The following is a 23,894-nucleotide window of genomic DNA, read 5'->3' on the forward strand; positions in this document are numbered from 1 at the left end:
AATTCCGGCCAGCTGTTCTCTACCGCTCTCTCCTCAAGTGTTTGGAGGTTCACTTGGGGGCCGTCAATTTCCAAACCAAACACTCCTGTAAATAAATGCCTAGTCTTGTGACCAACTGATACAAAAAAGTGGTAATTCATGCTATTACACGAGGCACACTATCCTCTAGTAAAATTTTAAGTCATATTCAATATTTTAAATTTGATTAAATATGTTTTCTTCAATAGCTTCCAAACCGTGTACCCCATTAACTCAAAATCACTGTGAAATTGTTCTACTAGACTGTATAGATGAAGCGCACTCATCTTTATTACATTTTGACCCCTTTTTTAGTTTTTAATTAATTTTATTAAAAAAAAATTTTTTTTTTAATTTTCATAAAATGTATTACTTGAGATGATCATCACATTTGTTACCTGTAATGTTCAATTACATACAATTTTAGGACAGGATCTATTTCATTACATGTTCACTTCTTAAATGAAATATGTTAAATACAACAAATATTTACTTAAAGTGTGATCTATTTCATAACATTTATTTGTCACCTTTATTGTTTACTCTGAACTGTTCAATTACACATTAAATGTTTAAAGATGGGCTCTTTCATCTGGTTTGATTGTTTACATTAAATGTTTACTGCAAAATGTCTTTTTATATAATTGTTTACTTTAATCACATAAAATGTTTATTTAAAAATATAATATTTTATTACATGTATGTTTATTACCTGAAATATTTTGAATATCAAATTTTTACTTAAAATGTGATTCATTTCATCACCTGTTTACATGCAACTTGAAGTGCTTGAAACAAATGTTTCATGAATGTTTACCACATTAAATTATTAAATGAGAGAAAACAGCCACTTCCAACTGTACATATATTTCAACACAAATGGTTCATGTTCCTCTTCAGAGCCTTGCTGAGCTCCTCTCCTTGGGTTTCCTCCTCAGCCTCTCGAACTTGCTCCTCTTCTATAGCCTCCACTACTGTGTTTTCATAATTTACCTCTTCTGGGGTAAATAATGAAAACACAGTCCTTGTAACTTGCTCCCCCACTTGTTGATCCACCACGGTCTTGCTGCATCGCCTCTTTAATTGACGTGCATGTCGGTCCGATGTTGTGGCGTTTACCTCGCAGTGACCCAGATTCAGTCTGGATTGATCTAATCCATTTCATACGTCGGTTTGCCTTGATGAGGACATATTAGAACGCACATCAGTATTAATACTGTAAATTTGATAACACTTGAAAACTTAAATAGTTTACTTCACAATAATGGAATAACCTTGATGTCCACTGACAAAACTCGGACTATGGTACATAGAAAATATAAGCCCGACCTAAACATGGTTGACCCACTTAAATGAACTCAACATAACTGAACATGAGTGCACCTGGACAAAATCATAGCAAAAAATTATGACACATCATCAACAAAGCGAATTTAGACACTCACCAGAATGGACATGTCTGGAGCAAACTTGTAGATATCTTGGGATGTTGGAGAACGCAACATCAGGACGTCTCAACCGCTGATGCCCATGCCATTTGTCTCCTTTTCGTTAGCTCACTCTAACGAAACGTTTTAACCACTGATACCCATATGCCATTCGTCTCCTTTTCGTTAGCTCAGCCCCCTTGCATTGTTTACAGGCAGGAAAACAGTGAAATAAAAGTCTGTTTTTCATCTTTTTACTGTTTCGGTCGTGTGATCGGACATTACATCCAATAACGCAGCAAGTTCGTACCATTGCTAAATTATTTTAAGTATCTTAGATTCAAAATATCTGTGAGACAGTCGTTTTTGTCGGTTATGTTTATAGCCCTTGAAGATGGCGCTCCTATCCCTACGTCTAGAGCAGTGAAGTCATATTCCAAAGCTCTATAACTTGTTAACAGGTTATAAATGAGCCCAGTCTGAGGAAACCACGACAAACCAGAAAGGTCATGCATTTCAATCACTGTATCTAAGCAAGCTTCTCATTTTTCAGAGTTGCTGCACAGGTTTCCACTTCGCTTCCTACACAGCCTGAAGTATACCAGAAAGAAGTCAACTGCAGTAACCCAAAATACACATCCAGTTATTGGATATGTCCAGCATCACAGAACTTGTGTCATCCTGGGGATGTTATGAACCTCAGCTTCATATCAGCAAACGTACCGCCAGGGCTTCAACCGGACAGTTTAGGAAATATATCCCACATCCGAGTCTGCAGAGTGACAAGCTGCTTTCACAATCTCTTTTCAGTTACCCAGCAGCAAGCAGGGACCTGGATGGGATTTGCACACAAGTGTTCGGATCAAACCCGGCGATGTGAGGCAACGTAAGGTTGCTTTTCACTTTCAGACCTAAAGGGACATTAGCATGCCGCTGCCTCTTTTTTTTTCTTTTTTAATCCTGCTTATTAATCTGCTCCCTTCAATCATGTCTCTAAAACTAAAATGAATTCTGCATTATTGGTTACATGTTTCATTTGAAATTATACGCAATTACTAACACTTTTCTAAAGGAGGTTAGGGAGTGATGATTCACCAGCAAGGAAAAAAAGAACAAAGCAGCTGAGTTTTATCCAGCTTAGCTGCATGTTGCTGCTCCCTGGCTGTCTCTCACCATCATCTTTAATTCTGTTTGCCTCTAATGAAAACGTGCTGACAGCTAATACCCAGTTTAATTTTACACCCCGTTTTCCTTTTGTATTAGAGCAATAAATACAAGTGACAGGACGAGCAAGGTGTTATCTCTCCATTGGATACACACAAAAAAAAAACCATGTCTGGCCTTGGACCCTCATTTTAGTCGGCACAGTTGATCATTACTTAAATCACACAGTCTCTCATTCAACCCAACAGAGGAAGGTGATTTTAGTCAAGAGTGAGAAATTATTCACCTGAAAAATTCCATCTAAACAGAGACTCATTTATCTATCCATCAATTTTCTATACTTAGTGTAACAAGAGTCCCCTCGGGACAATTTACCAATAATCGACACACACAAGACAGACAAATATGTACACCCTCACATCCAAGGGCTCTTTGGAGTGGACAGTTATGATCATATGCATAATTTTGCAAAGGGGCCGTTATATGCAAAGAACCAGCATAACCAAAAAGGCAGTCAATCCATAGTCAGTTACAGGATGTAAAACTGTTATTTAGCCTATTTCTGGGTCTAATACAGTCTAGGCCCAAACTCTAAACTGACACTATTGGTCTTAGGTGTATACAGCTTTATGTTAGTAGGAATGGAAAATAAATCAGTAATATATGTCATGATAGACACATCAATCATCAAAATCATAAAAAGAAAAACCGGCGTGGAGTGAAAACTGTGGATAAAACAGAGGAGGTCATATCACCAGTGTGGCAGAACTGCAGATATTTAGAAAAAAAAACCTATTCCATAACAATTGGTAGACAATTATCTATAGCAACTGATATGAAACATTTATAAGTGATACGTTTTTCAGCCATATCTTCTAACCCAACATGTTAGTAAGGTATACAAGGACAGCAATATTACTTAGAGGAGTAGGAATCGTGGAATGAAAAGTCATTTTCCTACATTATGTTTATGCATGCTATGGGAATTACTGCTGTTTGTCTGTATGAGTTTCCAATAGCAATGTCTGGTATTATGTAATGTGAATTCAGTTAGTCTTTCACATGTTTAAATAAATAAAAATCTGCCCCCTATAATGACGCTCCATTTACCAATGTGCAAAAACCAGTTTATTTACTTAGAGACTTAAACCGTCTGACAATTTCTGGAAATGGCAAGACCCAAATCTTATCAAAATAGCACTTTGTCAATGCCTAACTTTAACTTTAAACTCTAACTTTAACAGCAGCTTTCATAGAAAACAAGAGATAAAAAAGCAGCACAAACTAGAATATGAAACAACACAGAAAAACGGCCTCTTAACAGTAAAGAAGGACAAACACGAAGATGCAGCTCTCACTAGATATCGGAAAGAATCTGATCAATGGAGATAAAATGTAATGCTTAATCTTCTCTGTTGTGTGCTCTATTCACAATTCATAAACTGGATAAAATCTTTAGCTCTAATGTCTGCAGCACTTCATAGGAGGACGAGGCTGTCTGAACTAAAACCCAGAAGGAAAAAGTTAAAAGTGGACACTGATAAGAACAAAACTTTGATGGTAGAAGTGGTGGGTGATACAGAGAGAGAGAGCGATTAGCCAGATAGATGTGACATTATTTGAGGTCTTGAGGTTTATTCTATGTGCATCTTTAAACATTAATTTGCAAACACACATTGAGAGAATTATTTCATACTTAATTATTTCATATTGTTATGTGTTACTAACACATAACAATAGGATTAATGCCGAGGTTTGCTCAGTCAACAGGTCTCTGAACTTCAGGTGTTGGTAGTAATTTTTCAGACATGGAGCAACTTCAAACTGCTGAGGTTTTACCCTGTAGAGACAAAATGATAGAACTACTAGACAAAAAAGACATTCTTCCATACAGACCAAATCTTTTTAGTTGCACTGCCAAACGTTATCATTTAAAAGTATAAGTGAGGTCTGTACGAATCTGTAACATTTAATTAGCATTTTTGGAGACCTGAGCACAGCATGTCCTCAACATGGGGTGACTTTGCTGGGACTTCAATACTTGGGACAACTGGAACATTGTGCCTAAATTGATTTCCACTATAATGCCATCCCAAAACCATATAAATAAAATGGGTAACATTTCTCAAATTTAAGAACCGCAGCATCAGCAACCATCTTCGCCAAGATGGTTGCTGATGTTCTCCTTTTCTAACTTTGTTTTATTCCAAACTTGTAACCTTCTTCTAAAAAGTTTCCTTTTCTATGCAATAAAATGCATCAATTTGGCTGGAACTTTCCCTTTTAAATCCTATGAACACAGCATGAGTCTACTTATTTTAACCCATGACAATCATTCAAACATTTCCCAATCACTTTATTCAATTTCACACAACAACCAGACATAGGTTATGAATAATCACTGTCAAAAGTCATACTCATAGTATTTTGAAGTCAGACTTGATGACAAGCTCCATGAACCTGAACTACAGCTGAGGAAATTACCATTTAGCAGCCCTTCCAATTGAATTGGTGGGGAGGGAGGCGCATATGGACTATTGGATACAAGGAACCTGCTTTTATCACATGCTGTCCATCATGTGACAGATGGTTGATGATAGAAGCAGATTGACCGATTTGACCACAAAAAGTCAAATTAATTAATGTAAAGGGGGGGAAAAAAGAAAGTAAAAGCAATTGCTACTAAAAGTCTAACAATAAGTATATTTGATGAACATGTCAAATACGGAACATGCTATTTTTTTGGCAACTCAGCTCACACAGAAGAACTTTCCCAGAATGACAACTTCCACAAATGCCACAGAAAACTTTTGAGTTCCACATGTTAAACTCCACGTGAAAACTGATTTTGAATAGCAAACATGCAAGTTCCCCTTTAAATTCTTAATACTCGCTCGTGTAACAATGGGTTTGTAGAGGCTCAGCTGACAACTGACTTATACAACAAGAACTTTTAGAAGCAAGAGGAAGTGAACTAGTAAAGTTGGGTCTTGTCACGTTGCAGGACTACATGTATTGATAGGCTCAACCTTTTTACAAGACACTGTGTCCTGTCAACTGGGGCAGATTTTAAGAGTCGACATCTCAATAAGTTGCTTTTGACACTTCAAATGTTGCTTTTCTTGTGGGAACATTTCATGTTCTAAACAGGGAAAATGGACAAGTAATGAAAAGGATTTTCACAGTCATGTGGTCAGGTGGTTGCAGGACGTTCGTTTTAAGCAGACAAGACGAACCAAGCTCCAGTGAAAGTCCTCCCACTGCAGTATACGACAAAGTGTTTTACCTTGATTGTAGTTTACTACTGTGCAGTAAAAAGAGAGGAATGTCTACAAATTCATCAGAGGAGGATATAATGGCCGATAAACTTTAACGTCTCATTTATTTAGCATGTCATTGGAAAAGAAAAAAGAACAGAAGGCATCAGTAAGACGCTTGCCTGCTTCATCAAACCAAAACCGAATAGGTGTTTGTGCTTTGGTCCAACAGTACCTGCTACCTCACAGCCTGGGATAATTACTACTCAAAACTATCCATTCTGCTCTCTGGGTAGAAAACTGCTTTCTGGATGGTGAGTAGTTGGAGCTGTTTTCCACATAAAGACAGCCATAAAATTTTGACCAATCGTACAGTAGTTTCACATGCCCTGGGGCGAGCAAAATGTTGGCTGGGGAGGTTGTGACAAGAAGAGGTGGACGACATGAGGCTGAAAACAAAATGACAAGATATTCGTCACCCGACTGTGATGATTTTGCCACATCGGCTTGACAATGCTGAGCCTTAACGCAGCACTGTCCCTCCACCACCTGAAAATACTACAACATCAATGTATTTTTGCTCATGTTATTCATACACTTAAAATCTCATACCCGCCCATGTCTAGTAAGAATGATTTCCTTAGATTTCCTTCCTTAATTACCAAATTAAGGGCAATTAAAGTTAAATTTACTCTAGTGGAATATGTGACTTCCAGCTTTTTTGGAGGGAAAGAATTACATTTAGTCCCACATAAAGCCCTGAACTTTAAAATGTCAAAAGTTAGTATTTCAGTTCACTGATTAACGGCCACAGCAGCTCAATCATACACTGAATGAAAAAAAGAGAGAGAGCTTGGAAATGTTAAGGATTAGCAAAGGATTGGCTTAAGAGCTTTGAGAAATGACTGACCAACTAATTATAAATCCCTTTTCAATTGTCAAGCCTCTATAATCTTACATGATGCCTTAATTTCCCATGCCAATAATGACTGAATGGACTGAAACTGAGTCAAACTGCAAAAAAACAATTGGTCAGGTTTGGAATTAAGAAGTAGCTGGGGACTCGAATTGTCAACAGGGGTGAAGCAAAAGAAATCAATTCAACAGTTGCTAGTCAACTTTCTCTAAATAATCTTTCACAAACCTAAGGATTTAGAAAAAAACTGGGGATGCAGTGAATATAGAAACAGACAATGTTAAAAATTGGTAAAATTTGATTAATGTTCAATTAATTAACAGCTATATTCCAAAATGTGAATTACACACATATTTGAAGCATTTAACGTGGTTTGTTTAGATGATTATGTCGTACAGCTAATAAAACCCAAAAATATAGTTTCTCAGATAATGCCAATAATACATAACAGTGATATTATTAAGGTCTACACATAGTGGGGAAGACTGCCAACTAGGCAGTTATCCTGCCAACCTTTTGATACAAGGTTGACAGTTTTTTTTACACTTCGAGATCAACTAAAACATTTCAACACAGAATTGAGGGTTGAAACTGAGCCACCAACATTACACCCTTGATCCACTGTGGGTGGTAGCACTAAACCCGTTACCTCTATGAACTGTGAGGGGTAACAAGGAATTACAGAAAGACTGATTTGGTGCAAAGTACAGACAGAGGCAGAAGCAGAGAGCCCACAAACAGATATATGATCTGATGCAGATAATTTGACATGGATGGTGCTCTGCTCTGCTCAGATCTAAAGCAGTGAACGCATTTGGACAGCGTGCATAAGAACTGTGACAGAGCTTGCCCCCAGGGAACTCCCCTCGGGGAAACCCCGTAGGTTACGTTGACTGTTAAAAGCCACACCCTTTTACTTCTGTAATCGCAGATATGAAAGTTGAAAGCACACAGGACCCATCGTCTTGGTGAATCGACTTACACGTGAAAGGAAAAAGTGTCCTGTAATGAGTGGGCGAATGTTGAGGGTGGTGGCTACTGTTGGACCGTTATGCCAATGCCCTCAAAGACGGTGAGCCACAAAACGCAAGCGATAAAGAGGCTGCTCTATTCACAGGGTTCTGTATCCAAGAACATACACAGAAAGTTAAGAGAAAGGAAATTGTGGGAGAAACAAGTGGACTAGTAACGCATAATGTGATGCAAAATCCATTCAACAATTTAGCAAGAGGATTGCCTGGCATAGACTGTGACTGGAGTTGGAGCTTCAAGAGCTGGAACATAGACACAGGCTACAACTGTTGCAACTTCTGAACCAGAGGCGACATCAAAGCCACTTGACTGGGGGTGAGGCGAAAAGGGAGTAAACTGTCACAGTGTGGTCCAAAGTTCTCTTTTCAGATAAAAATAAAGGTTGCATTTCATCTAAAATGAAGATCCAAGAATGTGGAGAGGCACTGAAACCAGGTTGCTTGTGGCCCAAAACTCAGCACATCACCACTTTATGCTTCACCCCTGTTGACAAACTGAATGGAGATGATTTTATTTTCAGGACTTGCCACCTCCTCACAATGCCAAAGGAACCAGTTCCTGCTTTAATGGCCATGGGGTCACTGTGCTGACTGGCAATCCCCTGACCTAAACCCCATAGATAACCTGTGAAGTATTTTCAAGAGGGAGACAACAGATCCAACAGCACAGACAAGAGGACGGCTTCCATCAAAGCAACCTGGGCTTTCATTACATCTCAGCAGAGCAACAGGCTGATTACCTCCATGTCATGTCACACTGATGTTCTAAATTCAGAAAAAAGGAGCACATTTTAAGTACTGAGTGCATATACTGTATTGAAATTCATTTTATTTTTTTCTAAGAAACTAAATTTTGTTTTTTTTTATTCATTCACTGTAAGAGTCAAAATTTACAGAAATAAACCCTTGAATAACAATAAGAGTTATTTTTTTATGTAATTAGTGAAAAGAATTAAGATTTGAAACATTCTAATTCATTAAGTTATACCAGTACACAGAGTGGTGAGCAAATGAGGACAAATAGATTTACAAAACAAGCAATGTCACTTATAGTAATACGACGGCACCAAACATTCAGCAACACGACACAGCGACATGCATGTTTAGACAACTCACACTGTCAACCACTAAATTCCTTCCCTGCAGTTTCTTTTTTTTCCCCATACTTCACACAGCTCAGAGACTTCTAGGCTGATAAAAAGGCTGAAACGTAAACAGGGCACACCACTTCCACCATCAATAAATGAAAGGTCACGATTCACAAAGTAAGCTAATGACTGTAGCTGCGATGAGAAATGTTTTCCGCTGCAGTAAAGCGCAGTGTTTATCACATTATTGTCCGATTGAAGGAGGCCAGGAAGATTTTTCCTTGCTCTGAGGCACTGCATGCAGCCGACTGTTGCTGTTACAGTGAATATGTGGTGCCGTTTTAATCTGGGATCAAACTGAAAATCCCCTCCCATAAGAGTTCAGTCAAGGTCATTCTGACGATTAGGCCGACCGTCTACGGAGAGACAAATTCATACAGAGGTAAGAGGAGAGGGAGGGGGGCCAATGACAAGCACACCCCAGTTGGATATTCTGCAAGCTGAATATATTTAGAAACAGCACAAACTGTTATATGGTGCTGTAAAATAACTTGGAAAAAAAAGATAACACCCAGAAAGCTTCATTGTTTGGTTCGCCGCACGTGGGAGTGTGACCTGCCTGAAGACTGGTGCTGTGCCCAGGGAAACAGCTGGTCTGTCTGAAGCCTACACACAGACGCATGCACATACAGACTGAGGGGTGAAAGGAGGGTGTGAGGGACAGAGCCAGCGGCCTTGAAATAGACCGGGATAGGTCCCGGGTCAGAGCCGGCCCGCCCGGCCACCTGTCTGGCATGTGAGCGTTTCCAAGGAAGTGAAGACAAGGTATGTATAATATAGCAACTAGTCGCCTTAAAAATACTTTTGCACGTTATCACCTCCTAAATAGCTGTCACTACTAGAAATGTTATTTTTTAAAATACAGGGAAAAAAGCAATACTGTACCATCTATAGCTGATGTTTTTAAACGGCTGCAGAGTCCTTGAGTATCTCCATAAGTTTCACTGATTTTGGTTATCGCATCAGCGCCTCTGAGCTCCATCAAGGAGCGCAGTTCTTTGAGTGTGCAGCCAAATTCCCCATCATGGTTGGCCTCCATCAGGGAGTTCTTCACCCCACTGTACGAGTTGTTCGCCATTGCCTTGCTTCCTGCTGCCAACTCAGTCTTTTGCAAAGCGCTGCTGCTTTGACCCGACAGTGGGGCTAAAACAGAAAAGTGTTGTCCCTTTTTAAAGAGAGGGAAAAAAAAAACTTAAATCCTCAAGAGTGCAAATACACTGATGGTTCCCATAAACAGCTGACGGGCCCTTTACAGGCAGCTGGAGTCGCATGTCAGGTGTTGGTGTAGGGATATTACAAAACAAGCCATTATATCCCTTGGAGAGCTGAGTTCCTAATCGTTCATGGTGACTGAAGAACGCCCGCAGAGCCGGAGATCACCTTGCAAGCAGATCTGAAAGACAAGAGCAAACTATCAGAGAGTGAACATTAACACTGTTAAGTTTAATTTTAGAAGCAGGAAGGTAGTGATATTTTCACTGAATACTTCTTACAACTATGAAAACAATTTATCTACATAGCTCATACGATACACAATGTTCAAAAAAGCGAAAGCGTTTAGCTGTGGTATGAAGCAAGGCTGATTGGAGAATCTTTAAAACATATTCCCAGCCTGAATAGAGCATCTTTGGGGGCCAGTCTTTTTTTGTTTTCATACTCGTAATTAAGACTTGCTTCAAGTCAGGAAAAAGAAAAGGGTCAAACAAACAGCAACCTTGATAGTTGTCGCTGACCTTTGCACTCTTGAGGATTTAAGTGAATTTATGTTGAATTTAAGTTATGTGTTTTGTAGAATAAGCACTCCATGCAACCAACTTCTTTTTTCCACAAATAGTACCATAAACATAACAAGGATTTCACACATTGAACTCATAATCAAGTAAGGGCCAAAGTTATAAAATACCCTCAAATCAAATAGTCCTGTATTATAAAAGCTCTATTGGTACTTGTCACACTTCTCCAGTGATTCAACTTCAAACAAAGCAAATTACTCGTTCTGGTTGCAAATAACTTTGGCATTCTGCTGACCAATTAACTTTCTTTCAGTGTGAAAATAGTTGTCAAACCACCAGGCTGCATTGTCGTCTTGTAGACTGGTTATGCTTACCGCTAGAAAGCTTTGTTTTGCACAGATCTGGACGCAGCATGGCTTGTGTCATGCTGCAAGTTATTCACACGAACTTGTTCTTCGTGTGAACAAGTCTTGGTTTGGTTTAAAATTCAGATAAATGACGCATTTCTTGAATTTGTTCTACGTCATTAAGTCTTTTCAGAACCTATAATAAAAAGTGAAGGAAAGCTGAGATTTTTGGGGGAAAAAACAGATGGGTGACTGACTTTAGTCAAGCATAGAGGATTGCCATGGTGTGGATAACTGGGAATCTACAAGATGTAAACAAAGCGTTTGATACTATGGTAATAACTTTGTTTTGAAGAGACTGGAATATTAATTAGAGATACAAGAACTGCAACAGGCTGAATCAGGTAACAAGTTTAGGTTTACATATTGAAAACAGCAAAACAACAATTACAGCTCTGAAACAATGTTTTACAACTGTAAAACTAATACAAAAAAACTAACTAATCCTTTAAAAAATAAGGCAATTAAAATAACCAGCACACTGCAAATACACTTCACATTTACCAATCAAAAGCATACAGATTGCTATAACTTATTTAAATTAGCATGTCAATGTACTAAATGGAAGAAGCGACTAAAAAACAAACTAATGTACCAAGAAGATGTGCAAATCTGAAGTTCATCCATCAGTGATCCATTTAATTTCGAAACCTTTCATAAACTTGTGATCGCATAAAGCTGAATGAATGTGGCAATTAAAAATAAGTGAGAAACATGGCCAGTATGGCTCCATCAACTAAACCCCGCAAACACTGATGAGCCTTTATGTACACAACCACACAATCAGCTGCAAAACTGTATTCATCATTAACAGCTATTACGACCACAGCGGTGAAATGCTGATAAAATGGGGATTTTTCATGTCAGAGAATCTTGCAAAATACAAAACCGAGTTTTGAAGGTTTCCATAGAAGCACCAATACTTTCGCCTGCTTCCCTCAGGCAATACTGTCAGGAGACCCAGTAATAATTTCCACTGTTTTGCTAATCATACCCAGCTATATTTGTCTGTGAACCCGAAAGATGAAAAACAAGTTAATCACAAGAATGCTTCACATGTTTAGAGGGTCAGTAATATTTAAAATTTGCACGTGTGCACCACCATTGTGGAGAATATTCTTTTTTTTTTTTTAGGATATGTCTTACAACTCATTTATAACCTTTTATGCCTTTGTCCCTTTAAGAATAAGTTCCCTCAAAATCTGTGCAAATTTAAAATGTAGAAAAAATAAACTGCATTTAGATCATTCTCTTAAATCTAAAAGAATATAAAATCCTTTTCCCATGTTGAACTTATTCTGACCATGCTTCTTGTTTCCGTTAAATATGTTTATTCGCAAGTCTTATGCTCTAAGTTTACAGGCCAACTTTTGTCTCCTTGTGTTTCCAAAGCCCAAATGGGAGCTACATTAGAAGAACTCAAATAAAGTGAACTTTAACTGAATTAGAAAAAAATCCTCATTTTATATGCCAGTTTCAAAAGTGATCCAAACATGACAATGAAATTAAAGCTGTTCACTAGTTTAGAAAAATATTAAAATATTATTCTGACCAACCATATCGATGGACAGGTTGTCATGTGACCATGTGGGAGAAAACAAAAACAAAAGGAGGGTAAAGCTCAACTGAGTTTTAATCTTGCATTTAATCAGTCTGCAAACAGTACACACTAGAAATGATTCGTATGAAGCTCATCCAACATTGACTGAGGGGAACTAGAAAAGAATAAACCTTCATGACAACTGAGGATTTTTTTTGTTTTGTTTTTTTAAGAAATCACACATCAAACTTCAGGCCAAAAAGACAACAGACCATCTGGTTTATTGTAAAAGGTCAAGGTGTGTGATGGTCACTTGTTTAATTTATGCACATATTCTTGGTAATCTGTGCTGATGCAGCGATAGCCACATGTTGCGTACAGGTTCTGGAGCAACAGTTGCTACCATCCAGATGGCTTTTCGGTTTGAGAGAAGACTTTGCTTATTTTATGAATTCAATGCCGAGCCACACTGGACTGAATGCTAAACTGGCCTGCCCGTCTGTGTGGAAATGCTCTCTATTCAAACGTTCTCCAGCACTGTGAAAGGGAAGGACATGCAACAAAGGAGGCCCCAAACTGTCAAGCACCTCAAAACCTTCAGTAAGCAGGAATCACGAGCCATCTGCTTTTTGAACAACAGAAATTCTCGCTTTTGGAAATTCCCAGAGTGGTTCTAAAAGCACCACAAGCGTAATAACCCTTTTGGTTTGTAATTGGCAGAACAAGTCAATAACATTTTTAATTTGATCAATTAGAAGTCCTATAATGATTTTAAAATACCTTTAATGAACATAATGTGCCTGCAAGTAATTCGTTCTCTTCTCAGATTAAGAGTAGACTTCCCCCGCCCCCTCGAACTTATCTGTTAAAATATTTACCTGTAATTCTAAACAGATTATCAAAGATTTTTCCCATGAACTAAAGTTCTATACTCTTCTGTTTATAGATAAACCTGTATGCATGCATCTCTGTCTAATATTTAACTGTTGATTTAAAATATAAAATGTATTTGCAGTTTGTTTATTAAACCAAGAAACATTTAGAATCTGCCTAAAAGGAAGAGAAACTCGAGACTAAACCACAGGACTGCTGAGACATCTTGCATAGGAAATGATAAAACTTTTTTTTCCTGTTCAACCACAACTAAATTACATCTTTACAATATTTTTGACTGTTAAATTTTAAAATATAATGCTGCCTTTGTTAAATCAAAGTACATGAGGATAACATGGCACACTATTAGCTTTTGGTAATAATTGATGTTAATTGGTTAACGGGCATTTTTCAACAGAAGTGCGCTAATCCTCCTTTTAATCTGTGCTTTCTTTAAAGGCTGAAAGACTGTCTTAGTGGACACTTATAATCTTTAAAGTTTGGAAGGAAAATCTAATTTATATAATTCTACCCATAAACCCTCTAAGGGTGTAACAAGTATTGGCGCCTAAAACATTGATGTTTAAAATCATATTCCATGAAGGACCACACAAATGAAAAACAGAACGGTGAAGTCAAATCACAGCTTGATGACCTCAGACCATCAGTGTGTTTTTACTTCAACTTTGCTAACATTAGGGATTTTTGTTGTGGAATTTGGCATTTGCTAAACACATGCCTATCAGAGTCAAAAGCTACGAATCTGAATACAATAGTACTCTTACATATTACAATGTGTTTACAATATTTATTTTTTTAAAAGTGTAATGAGTTTAGATATGGCCTGATAAACCTACAATTAAAATGTATAGAATTATATAGTTTTATATATGGAGTAAAAAGGAGGGAAATTGTAAGCCTGAGAACAACTGTGAGTAACACTTTGAACAAAATGGGTCTTCCAAATACAGCTCCAAATTAAACATCAAAATGAAAATTTGTCTAATTTGATCTCAATGAGGGAGAAAAGGGTTCTTTGCCATTTTACACAATGCTCTCTGTTGTATCCAGACAATTCAAATTACAGTAACTAATGTTCCGTTAAAATTGTTCATATTTGTAAATGCACTAGCAAGCACAGCTACAAAATCTATTAGGTGACAGAAATGCAGGTTTACAAGATTCAGTGTGTTCACCAATAACCCAACAAAGTCCAACCAATAGACGCCAGATAAGGAGAAACTTCACTGTCAGCGCGAGATACTAAAGTTTAACCAAGAGAACAGTCAGCTGTGCTACATGTGACAAGGCTGTAGAGTTCATCCTGTGATGTGATTGACAAAAGAAATGTGTCTGTGGTAACATTGAATCCCATAGACGCCAAAAACAATCTGAATAAAGATGAGAATGTCCCACCTACACAGCTCCCTCTGATCAATATAATCCTGAGGAGTCACTAATTGTTACGAGCCAGAAAGGTTTATAAAAAAAGGAAGAGAAAAAAATGTACCTAAAAAAAGAAGAAGAAAAAAAACAGTCCTATTTTGAAATAGGTGTTTAATTGTTTTTAGTTACCCAGCAGCAGGACCAGAGTGCAAACAATGGTGTTTGTAGTAGAGCTGCGCAATGTATCGGATTTCAGAAACGCCAAGCACTGCATGCAATATTTGGAGAAATATTATATTTCAAGTGCTGGGCATTTACACTCTGCATAGGAGTAAAATTTTTGGCTGTTTGAATGGATGCTAACTTCTCTTAATGTCCAAAAGTGGTATTTAGTTTATTAGTAGAGATACTGAAGCCTGGTTAAGCGGAATCCATTGTACAATTTACATATTTTTCCAAGCTCTGCTCTAATCTGGAATATGTTTTTCCTACTACTCAACATACCATACTTCTGCTTAATTCAGAATTTGATTTTACATTTCAAAATGTTTTTTTTACCCTTTTCACCCTCCTACCAAACAGGATGTTCACTTTTATCACTGAAACAACTGAAATATTGCAATCTTAGACGATATCTACAAAAGTTAATTTAAAACATTATAGGTTATAGGCTTGTCACTGAAACAAACAAATAATGCAGCACTGCAGAATCAGAAAATCCTAAATACTCTCTGCAGTGTAATTACCTCAGGAAAAGTCGTCTGTTAAAACATCATCACGACTTCCTGATTAGACAGATTCTACTCTAACACTACAAAGCTATAGCCCACCACTTAATTAGCCACACACAATGAGGCTGGTTCATGAAAACGAAGGACATTAGAATTGTTTTTATAAAGTTCAGACAAATATGCATCACTGTACAGTAACTAGGGAGACTTCCCTGAACATTTCTATCAAGGTCTGAAGAGAAAATATGAAAGAATTATGTATTTAATTTCTTATTGTGTAAAAATGCGTTATAAAAACTGCTCTGCCAGGTATAGAGTTATGCCGAAATTTAATCAAGGCTGAAGAGAAATGAAAGCAGGATGAAACTAAGCTTTTTATGGAAATAATAAAGGCGGTTCAGATGACTTCTAGATTCTCGCATCATTGTTGATTTCTTCACCCAGGCATCAAACACACACACCCCCACACGCACGCACTCCCCCGCACAAAAACCACCCAGTTGTTCCTGAAGAGATATTTAAAATTCTTAACCGAAAAAATAAGTATCTTTATGCTGAATTTGAAGAGAAACATAAAACAGGATCATGGGGACGATCCAATCAGGTATGAAGAGATCAAAGATGGTCACTTTTTCTTTGATCCTTTCTGATAAGTGATCAGCAGGTCAAATACTTTCTAATCATTAAATGCATCAGAGCCAAGAACTTCAACTTTTCAGTTTCATAATTCAGATAAGGCACTTCAAGAGGCTTAATCTTGTAATTTCTTCATTTTTTTGTTAGACTCAAACTGCTACCTCCATCAAAGCACTTTTTTTTCTTTTATGTTTTATAGCCTAAGAAAACTGAAAATTAGAAAAGCTTTCTTATCATTGCTTAGCATAAAAATCTGTTTCAACTCATTAAAAAATGAGTTGAAACAATATGTACCAAGCGGGTATTTGCTAGAAATACAGAAGAAATTTTCATTTTGGTGCATTTAATCAACAGGGAAGAAAACATGACTGTCAATATTTGAGCTGCCAATCACATTACATATAAAACTAGAAAAAAAAATCACGGAGATAGAGGGCTCAAGTAAATACCTGCAGAATTTTCTTAAATCAATTTAAAAGTTGCGTTAATGAGATTTTACTGAAACCAACATGAAGTCCAGGTAACTTGGTTAAACTGTCAGATATCCTTTTAAATTCTTCAACCTTGTGCTGGCAGAGAGACAACTACGTTTCATATGTAGTTCACACAGCCCTGCTTAAAACGGAATATAAATAAACTCATACAGATAGGGGTGTTACAAAACGAGGGCGACACTCCTGTCCTCACAAGTGCACTCCGTTGTGTGCGGAGTGCTCTACCAGGTGGCTAACGCACATCAAAAACAATTAATTTAAAAATATGCTAATTCAACAGCAGAATAAAATTCAGTTTCAGATCATTTCTGATGGTTCATCTATGAGGTTTAGATTGTCAACATGTGTGTTCACATTAGTTTAGTAGAGCCAAGATGCAATATGTTCAGTTGGGCAAATGGCATTAGAAGCGAAAGAGAAGACGCATCTGAAACTCAATTGGACCGAGCGTAAAAAGCCCTTCCCATCTGGAAATCTAATGAAAACACAATGCAGCTTTTATACAAGGTTCTTGGTCAAAGGGTTCAGCTAAACAGATTGAAGTAATAGCAATTAGCTGGCATGGAACAAATGTGGTTCTTTAAATAAAACCCAACAGACTGTAAAAATATGTCAATGGTAACAACTGGAATCTATGCAAATCTTCAACACATTTCTGCAGCTGAACAGGGTCGAGCGTTTACAACAACTTAAAAAAAAAAAAAAACCTTGTTCTGGCCGTACATTGAGAGTTATTCATGCATGGTTTGCCCAATTTGCTTAAACTAATAAAAAATAAAATGCTACAGCTCCCTAGTGAAAAACTAATGTGTACCATTAGCAGAGTCAACCTTCCAGATTTCTGTTTTTGCTTTTCTTTTTTTTCAGATTTAAATGTTTCAGATAATAAAACAAATTTCAATATTGGATAATCTGAGTAAATATAAAAAGCACTTTTTTGAATGATTTCATTCATTAAGGGCAAAAGATAGTCAAACCACCCTGGCCCTATGTACAAAAATAATTGCTCCGCATGTTGGTTCATAACAGTTATTTCTGAGTTTAGAGGGACAAACACTTTTTCACAGCACTGTTTGAAAAGCAGGTTTGTTTGGTCAGTTTCCAGTCAACAGGATTTGGACATATCTGTCTGAACTGACGATTCAAACTGCAGGTAAACCCAAGTTACTTTGCTGCTTGTTCTGGACTAGTTACATATATCAGGTTATGCCATCATATTAAACATTTAGTGTTTGAAAACTTAAAATTTTCTGTCATTTCATTTCAAGGGTTTAAATTCTTACAATATGCCTGAAAGACACAAAAAAAACAAGACTGAAGTTTTCTCCAACTGTAAGAACCAGAGAATAACAGAACTGCACCTGACCCCACTGTTGCTGCTCACTACTGGTCAGCTGGCTGAAAAAAAGCCGCTATATTTATCCATTGTGTGGACATCCACAATTATTTCCAGTAGCAAAAACACACAGCCATGGAGAATAAACTAGAACATCACCACATATAATTAAATATTTAGGTGTTTACACTACAAAAATACTTATGTATTTTTACTTATGTATTTTTGTAACACTTATGTATTGAATATTAAATCTATATAGATGTCATCATGGCAGTAGTATCCTAGGAATAATTATTCATTTTCTGTTTTAAACAAACACTATTCTATCACATCATACATGCTTTGTATTTTTATGCAAATTCAGTTAAACTCATCGCTCCTGCAACTGCTGTTTTGCTTCACACTGAAAAATAAGGCTGAGTATTTTTCTTGGCCTTGTGGTTGTTCCAGGCCATGTCCAGAAAACGGTCTTGAACTTGTTGCCTAGACTGACTCATTACTTCTTACGGTGGTTTCTCCTTTTACCACATAAAAAGGGTGTTGAATATTTGTGGCTCGTGCTTTGTTGAGGGTGTCTTAATATTGTGGTTAAGGTTGCTATTTTTGTTATGTTGCACCTTACAGTTCATTCATCCAGCATCATTTTACAAAATAGATTCCATGTTTTAATAGTTTCCACTGCTTTATAAAACAGGATGTGCCACAAAGCTTCAATGTAGCACAAATTCCAATACAAACGGTGAAGATCTCAGCTCTTCTGGTAAAAATAAATGCAATCTTAATTGTTTTATTGACCTGGATCCATTTGATTTATCTTACTTTATCAGCCTTCTTTTACATGATCACACTTTACAAGCGTCAACAATGCCAAGATGAAGACGTGCCAACATTTGCTGTGCTGCTTCAGTTTAGGGTTGCAGAGCGGGTCACATGTCACAACAGTGGAAAATCATTGTGATTGGATCTCCAAGCCAACAGCTGGCGTGGTATGGTTGAATGACAGTGGCTGGAGTTAACCCCTTCCCTGCCTCAGCCTCGCCTGTCTGTCGGATGACTTGCCTTGAGGCGCAAAGAGTTGTGACTCTCAAGCGTTATCTCACATCAGACATTCGCTAAGACCTCCTCCACCCAGAGGCTGCGCGAGAGAAAGCCGGCCAGCCGACGGGATGGCAGTGGTCTTTCTCATCCACGCTAAGGAAAACCCTCTGGCAGTTTGAACACCTCCACGTGCCAACAACTCGGCGCAAGTCGAGGGCAGCAGTTCTAGGGATCCCTCTGCCGAGGAGCTGCCTAATGCGAAATGTGGTATTTTTAGCTTCGCCCAGATCGGCCCCTCCCCCCGCAGCGAGTCGTAGCTGAACTGGGTCACGCCATGTAAATGTGGAGGGCACAGGCAGAGACACCCAGCCCTCCTTGCGCCGCGCTGCTTACAGCTGGGAGTGCTGCTTCACCCCGAAGACTGGAACTTCTCCACAGGTCTGTAAAAGCTGTCAGGCATCCATGAGAGCGCACAGTCAGAGGCGTCATCGGCAACACATTCGCCACTCTCCAGCATTTCTTTCATCTGGGGTAACAGGCAATTGTTCCCTGAAGTGACAGAAAAATCTCTTATCGTCAAACTACTTAGCCAAATGAGTAAACCATTTCCTGAACTGTTTGACTAAAATATCTTGTAAATAATCAATGTGGTTAAGAACGGGGCATCAAAAAAGAAAATAAGAAATCAGTAGCTGTCAAAACTATTTAGTTATTTGCTAAAAAGTCATTTTCAAAAAGCTGAGAGCATTATTTCCAAGCCAAGCTTCAAATACCTGAAATAAATTTCTTCAGATTATTCCAACATTCCCTGTCAAAGTCTACTGCCAAAGAGAGCATAGACAATAAGACGTGTAGAACAAGGTTATTTCCCCCCAAATAAATCTAAAATTTTATTATTTAGACACCACAACAGAGGACATGTTTGGCATAAACCAAATACAACATTCCAGTAAAAGAGCATCAGAACTGTGAAGCACAGCACTTGAATCGTTACTAGTTTCAGGGATGCTTTACTCAACTTCTGCCATAATCCACCGTGAATTGTTCCGTGTGTTAGTGTGTGCGTGGGGACTGGATCCTGCTAAGTGGTGGGTGGTGGTCACAAGCATCACTTCATTACAGTCCAACAGGGTGACCATGACACCGTACTTCTGCGATGCCGGCATCATCTTTATACAATGTGTCCAGTCTTGTGACGACCAGAGTCACACAAGCCGTTTTCTGAAAATTCTGCAGAGTCTCAAGGTCATAGGACTGGAAGTACCTCATATGTTACAACTAACATTTGAAATAATTAATACAACACTGTGCTTGTTTGTATTCCTTAAAGCATTAGGTTTGGACTAATTTCTTAAAAAAAACAACAACACTGGTGATAGAAAATGACAGCGAGCAGAACTCGGTGCTATGACATAACAGATTTAATGAGAGTACTTTACAAATAAATTCCTGTTCAAGTGGACAACACCTCGACTCCACACAAAAGGATTTAATACGTCCACCTGCACTCAGTGTTTCGCTGAATGAAACTAATCCAATGCAGTGATGGCTGCCCCACCTGACAGCTCACGCAGAAAATGTTTTCTGCGACCTGATACACAATATAAATATTTGAGAACTCAGAAGCTTGGATTTTAAGAGTTTTCACTTTAAAAGAGCTTTAATTCTGTTCAATTGTGATGCTGTAAGGCAGATGTTTCCCCCGAAAATACTGTAACAAAAACATGTTAAATATGTAAATAGTCTGGGGGAAAAAACCTATTAAATCTAAATACATATCTGAATAAATCATTGGAGTTGTATTCATTGTTCCTTTTCCTCCAAGTATAGACCTTTTACTCCAAAAACATTAGAAACCAACCCACCAGACATGCCTACAAGAATACGTTAAGAAAGATTTGAATGAATGAGTAGTAATGGGTAACTTGAAAGACATGTAACATAATACCACTGCTAGGAATAACCTTGGCCCTACAGTCTCCACCGATAGATAAGCAAAACTCCCAACACATGAGATCCTGAATACATTCTGTCTCATGGTACCACACATTCTGTCATGACAACAACAACACACTATGTTTAGTTTCCAGTGCTACTTCACATGACTCAATGTCCCCTTACTCATAAGATGACCGGGATTTTTAAAACAATACCCTTTACTCAGCACTTAGAAATGAAGATTTATGTTTTTTCTTTTTTATATGGATCGTTTTCACGATGTAAATTTGAGACGTGACTCTAAAACATGAGCTCATCAACTCTCCATCGCATCATGAGTAGTTCACCCTAGCATTGTTTGAAAAGTGAGAACTGTCTGACCTGAATTAGTTGAAACAGCTACCAATAAGGACTCAAAAATTACATATATGGTGCTTGTTTTCTATCTTTGCTATAACTATATCAAAATAATAAAAAGAAAGTCATTTACATGTTAGATTATATTTATATTGTATGACCACTTAATTCATGTTACACATTTTGCTTTAAATTTCTGTCCTAATTGAGTGCAACTGCTGCATTTCTCCTCAAGGTTATCACCATGACACTGAAACAGCCTGATTCCAGACACAACACCCCTACAACATAATAATAACAACACTTTAAAACAATTGTTCTGTCAAATCCCCAAATTCACTTTGGTGTGACGAGAAACTTCCAAAACAAATCCTCGCATTAGCAGTAATCAGGCGTTTTAAAGAAAAACAGCAGCTAATGGAGCGACTGCTGTCTTTTTACTCTGTCAAGGTGAGTGGAGTTCTCCATCCTAAGTCACAACAAAGAGATTGTACTGCAACAAATAAGAAAAGTGATCGGTTTGGCTTTGCTGAGTGACAAAACAGCGACAGTCTGAAGTCAAAGAGCTCAGAGGATCTGACTGATCTGAGTGAATCAGTAAACAACTTTTAAATTTCTACATGCTGAGAAAGACAATAAATTAATCTAAAAGCTATTCTTGGAGCATTGTAAAGTCTAATTCAGACCTTCCTGTTCTGGACTGGCACTAAATCCAAGTAGTTTATCATTTCTATAATAAAGACTTTCAAGACATTCTGGCTTGGCTGTCATTACAAATTATGTAATGAGTCCACAGATAACTGCTGTACTCTAGGATTACTAAAAGACCTTAGATAACTGAAACGCAGGGTAACATTTTAACCGTAAAAAAACAAACATGCATTTTAGGGTGATTACAAAGAGGCTTGCTCCAGCACAGGGGGACACCGCTGGCGCTGAAGCAAGCCCGGGTGCTTTTTAATTGGATAAGGAGTGATCCCTTCAACTGCACACCAAAAGGTGCCCGGTGGCTGCAGTCCGTTTCGATTTCGACAGATAATCTATACGATACTATTGCTTCCATTAAGTCGCAAAAGTTTTAGGGGTGGCTGTCTCAAGGTCCGCTGTTCCTAAATGTTAATGCTGACCGTAACTCAACCGTTAAATAACGGTTGATTGCCAGGAGCAGAAAAATATCGGTAAGGGGTGAAGTTAACCTGAACGGAAAGCAGTAAAAGGGGGACAGCTCGAGAAGGGACTCGATGTGTTGTTTATCAGTGAAAGTATATCTAAAAAAATAACAACAACACTGATTATTCCCCTACAAAAACAAGTTTACTACGGCTGCATTGGGGTGACAGACAGCTGCGAGGACTGCCCGGCACGCGGAATCCACAGAACACTGTCCCCCGAATTTACAAGGTAGCAACGGCAACACGCTATATATCTAACACAAACTGCCTCCATGTATAGACGTCAAAATGAGTCAGACAACGTTACATGGAGTAACCTAGTGTTAATTTGTTTAACCCATTAAATTTCAATACATTTCACGGGAAACGTTCAGCTCACAGCGCAGTTAGAGAGTGTACGGTCCACGAACCGTTAAAGCAAGCAAGTAATCGTCGTGAGTTTAACGTTAACGTTTAACACGTTAAAAAGCCGTTCCTGGCTGACGTTCAACATTCGACTGTTAGCCGACTAGCTCACATGCCTTAGCCTATACAGGTTGTAATGAGGGATATACACACACACAAAAAAATGTGCTTCTTATTGATTGACAAGTCCAAAAACTTACACTAGAGCTGAGTAGGAGTCACGTAAAATTAAGCACAAGCAAATGGAAGATGGCAGCATCCTCGCCGACTACTACTAGCCACCTGGGGTTGGCAAATGAAACGCCCAATGTCAGTATCGAACCAAGATATAACGATAGCTAACGGTGTTAGCTTCGGTACAGTAGGCAGTTACCCTTTCAGACGCTGGCCCTCGCTGATCACTGCACACCCAAAATTAAGATTTTTTTTTACAGCACCTGGTTTTGAATGCAGCTTCCGAACACCTGGAAGCCTCTCCTAGCACGTGGCCATTCTGCCACCCTGTTAAGGAAATAAGCCAGAAAAATATACTTACTCCCGTTTTCTGGAGAGCAATCCCTGTCCGTTTCTCTCTTCACTCCCCCTCAGTCTCACCAAAGACTAGACTCTCTGCCCCGATCTGAGGTAAGGCCCCGCCCACTGCGTTGTCACAGCCACAACCAAAGACTTCTAACGCGTCAAGAGAGTTCCCCTTCGACTGCCGCTCCTCAGAAAACCATTTGGTGCAGTAATGAAAACGGATGGCGCTATTATTGAGCTAAAAGTGAACAAAGTGACTAAGTGTGCTTGTTTTTAATTCCATTAAAATGGTTAAAGTTTCCAATATCGAAAGCTAATCGACATTTCTTTTTCTACTTAGCAGAGGCAAACTGGTGCATAACTCT

General features: G+C 38.2%; 1 protein-coding gene across 4 annotated transcripts in view; it reads right to left on the minus strand.

Moving 5' to 3' along the window:
- The window catches only part of atp2b1 (ATPase plasma membrane Ca2+ transporting 1), a 45,336-nt gene extending 21,709 nt beyond the window's left edge, over nucleotides 1-23,627 (minus strand). For all 4 annotated transcript variants that reach the window (XM_023350244.1, XM_023350243.1, XM_023350245.1 and 1 more), the window contains exons 1-2: nucleotides 23,546-23,627; nucleotides 9,847-10,354 (exon numbers count right to left, since the gene is read on the minus strand). In XM_023350244.1, the coding sequence (XP_023206012.1) occupies nucleotides 9,847-10,039 (193 nt within the window). In that variant the 5' untranslated portion in view covers nucleotides 10,040-10,354; nucleotides 23,546-23,627. The remainder of the gene's footprint in view (nucleotides 1-9,846; nucleotides 10,355-23,545) is intronic.
- Between the last annotated feature and the right edge of the window lie 267 nt (nucleotides 23,628-23,894).

The sequence above is a fragment of the Xiphophorus maculatus genome, chromosome 17, assembly GCF_002775205.1.
Source record: "Xiphophorus maculatus strain JP 163 A chromosome 17, X_maculatus-5.0-male, whole genome shotgun sequence".
NCBI lineage: Eukaryota > Metazoa > Chordata > Actinopteri > Cyprinodontiformes > Poeciliidae > Xiphophorus > Xiphophorus maculatus.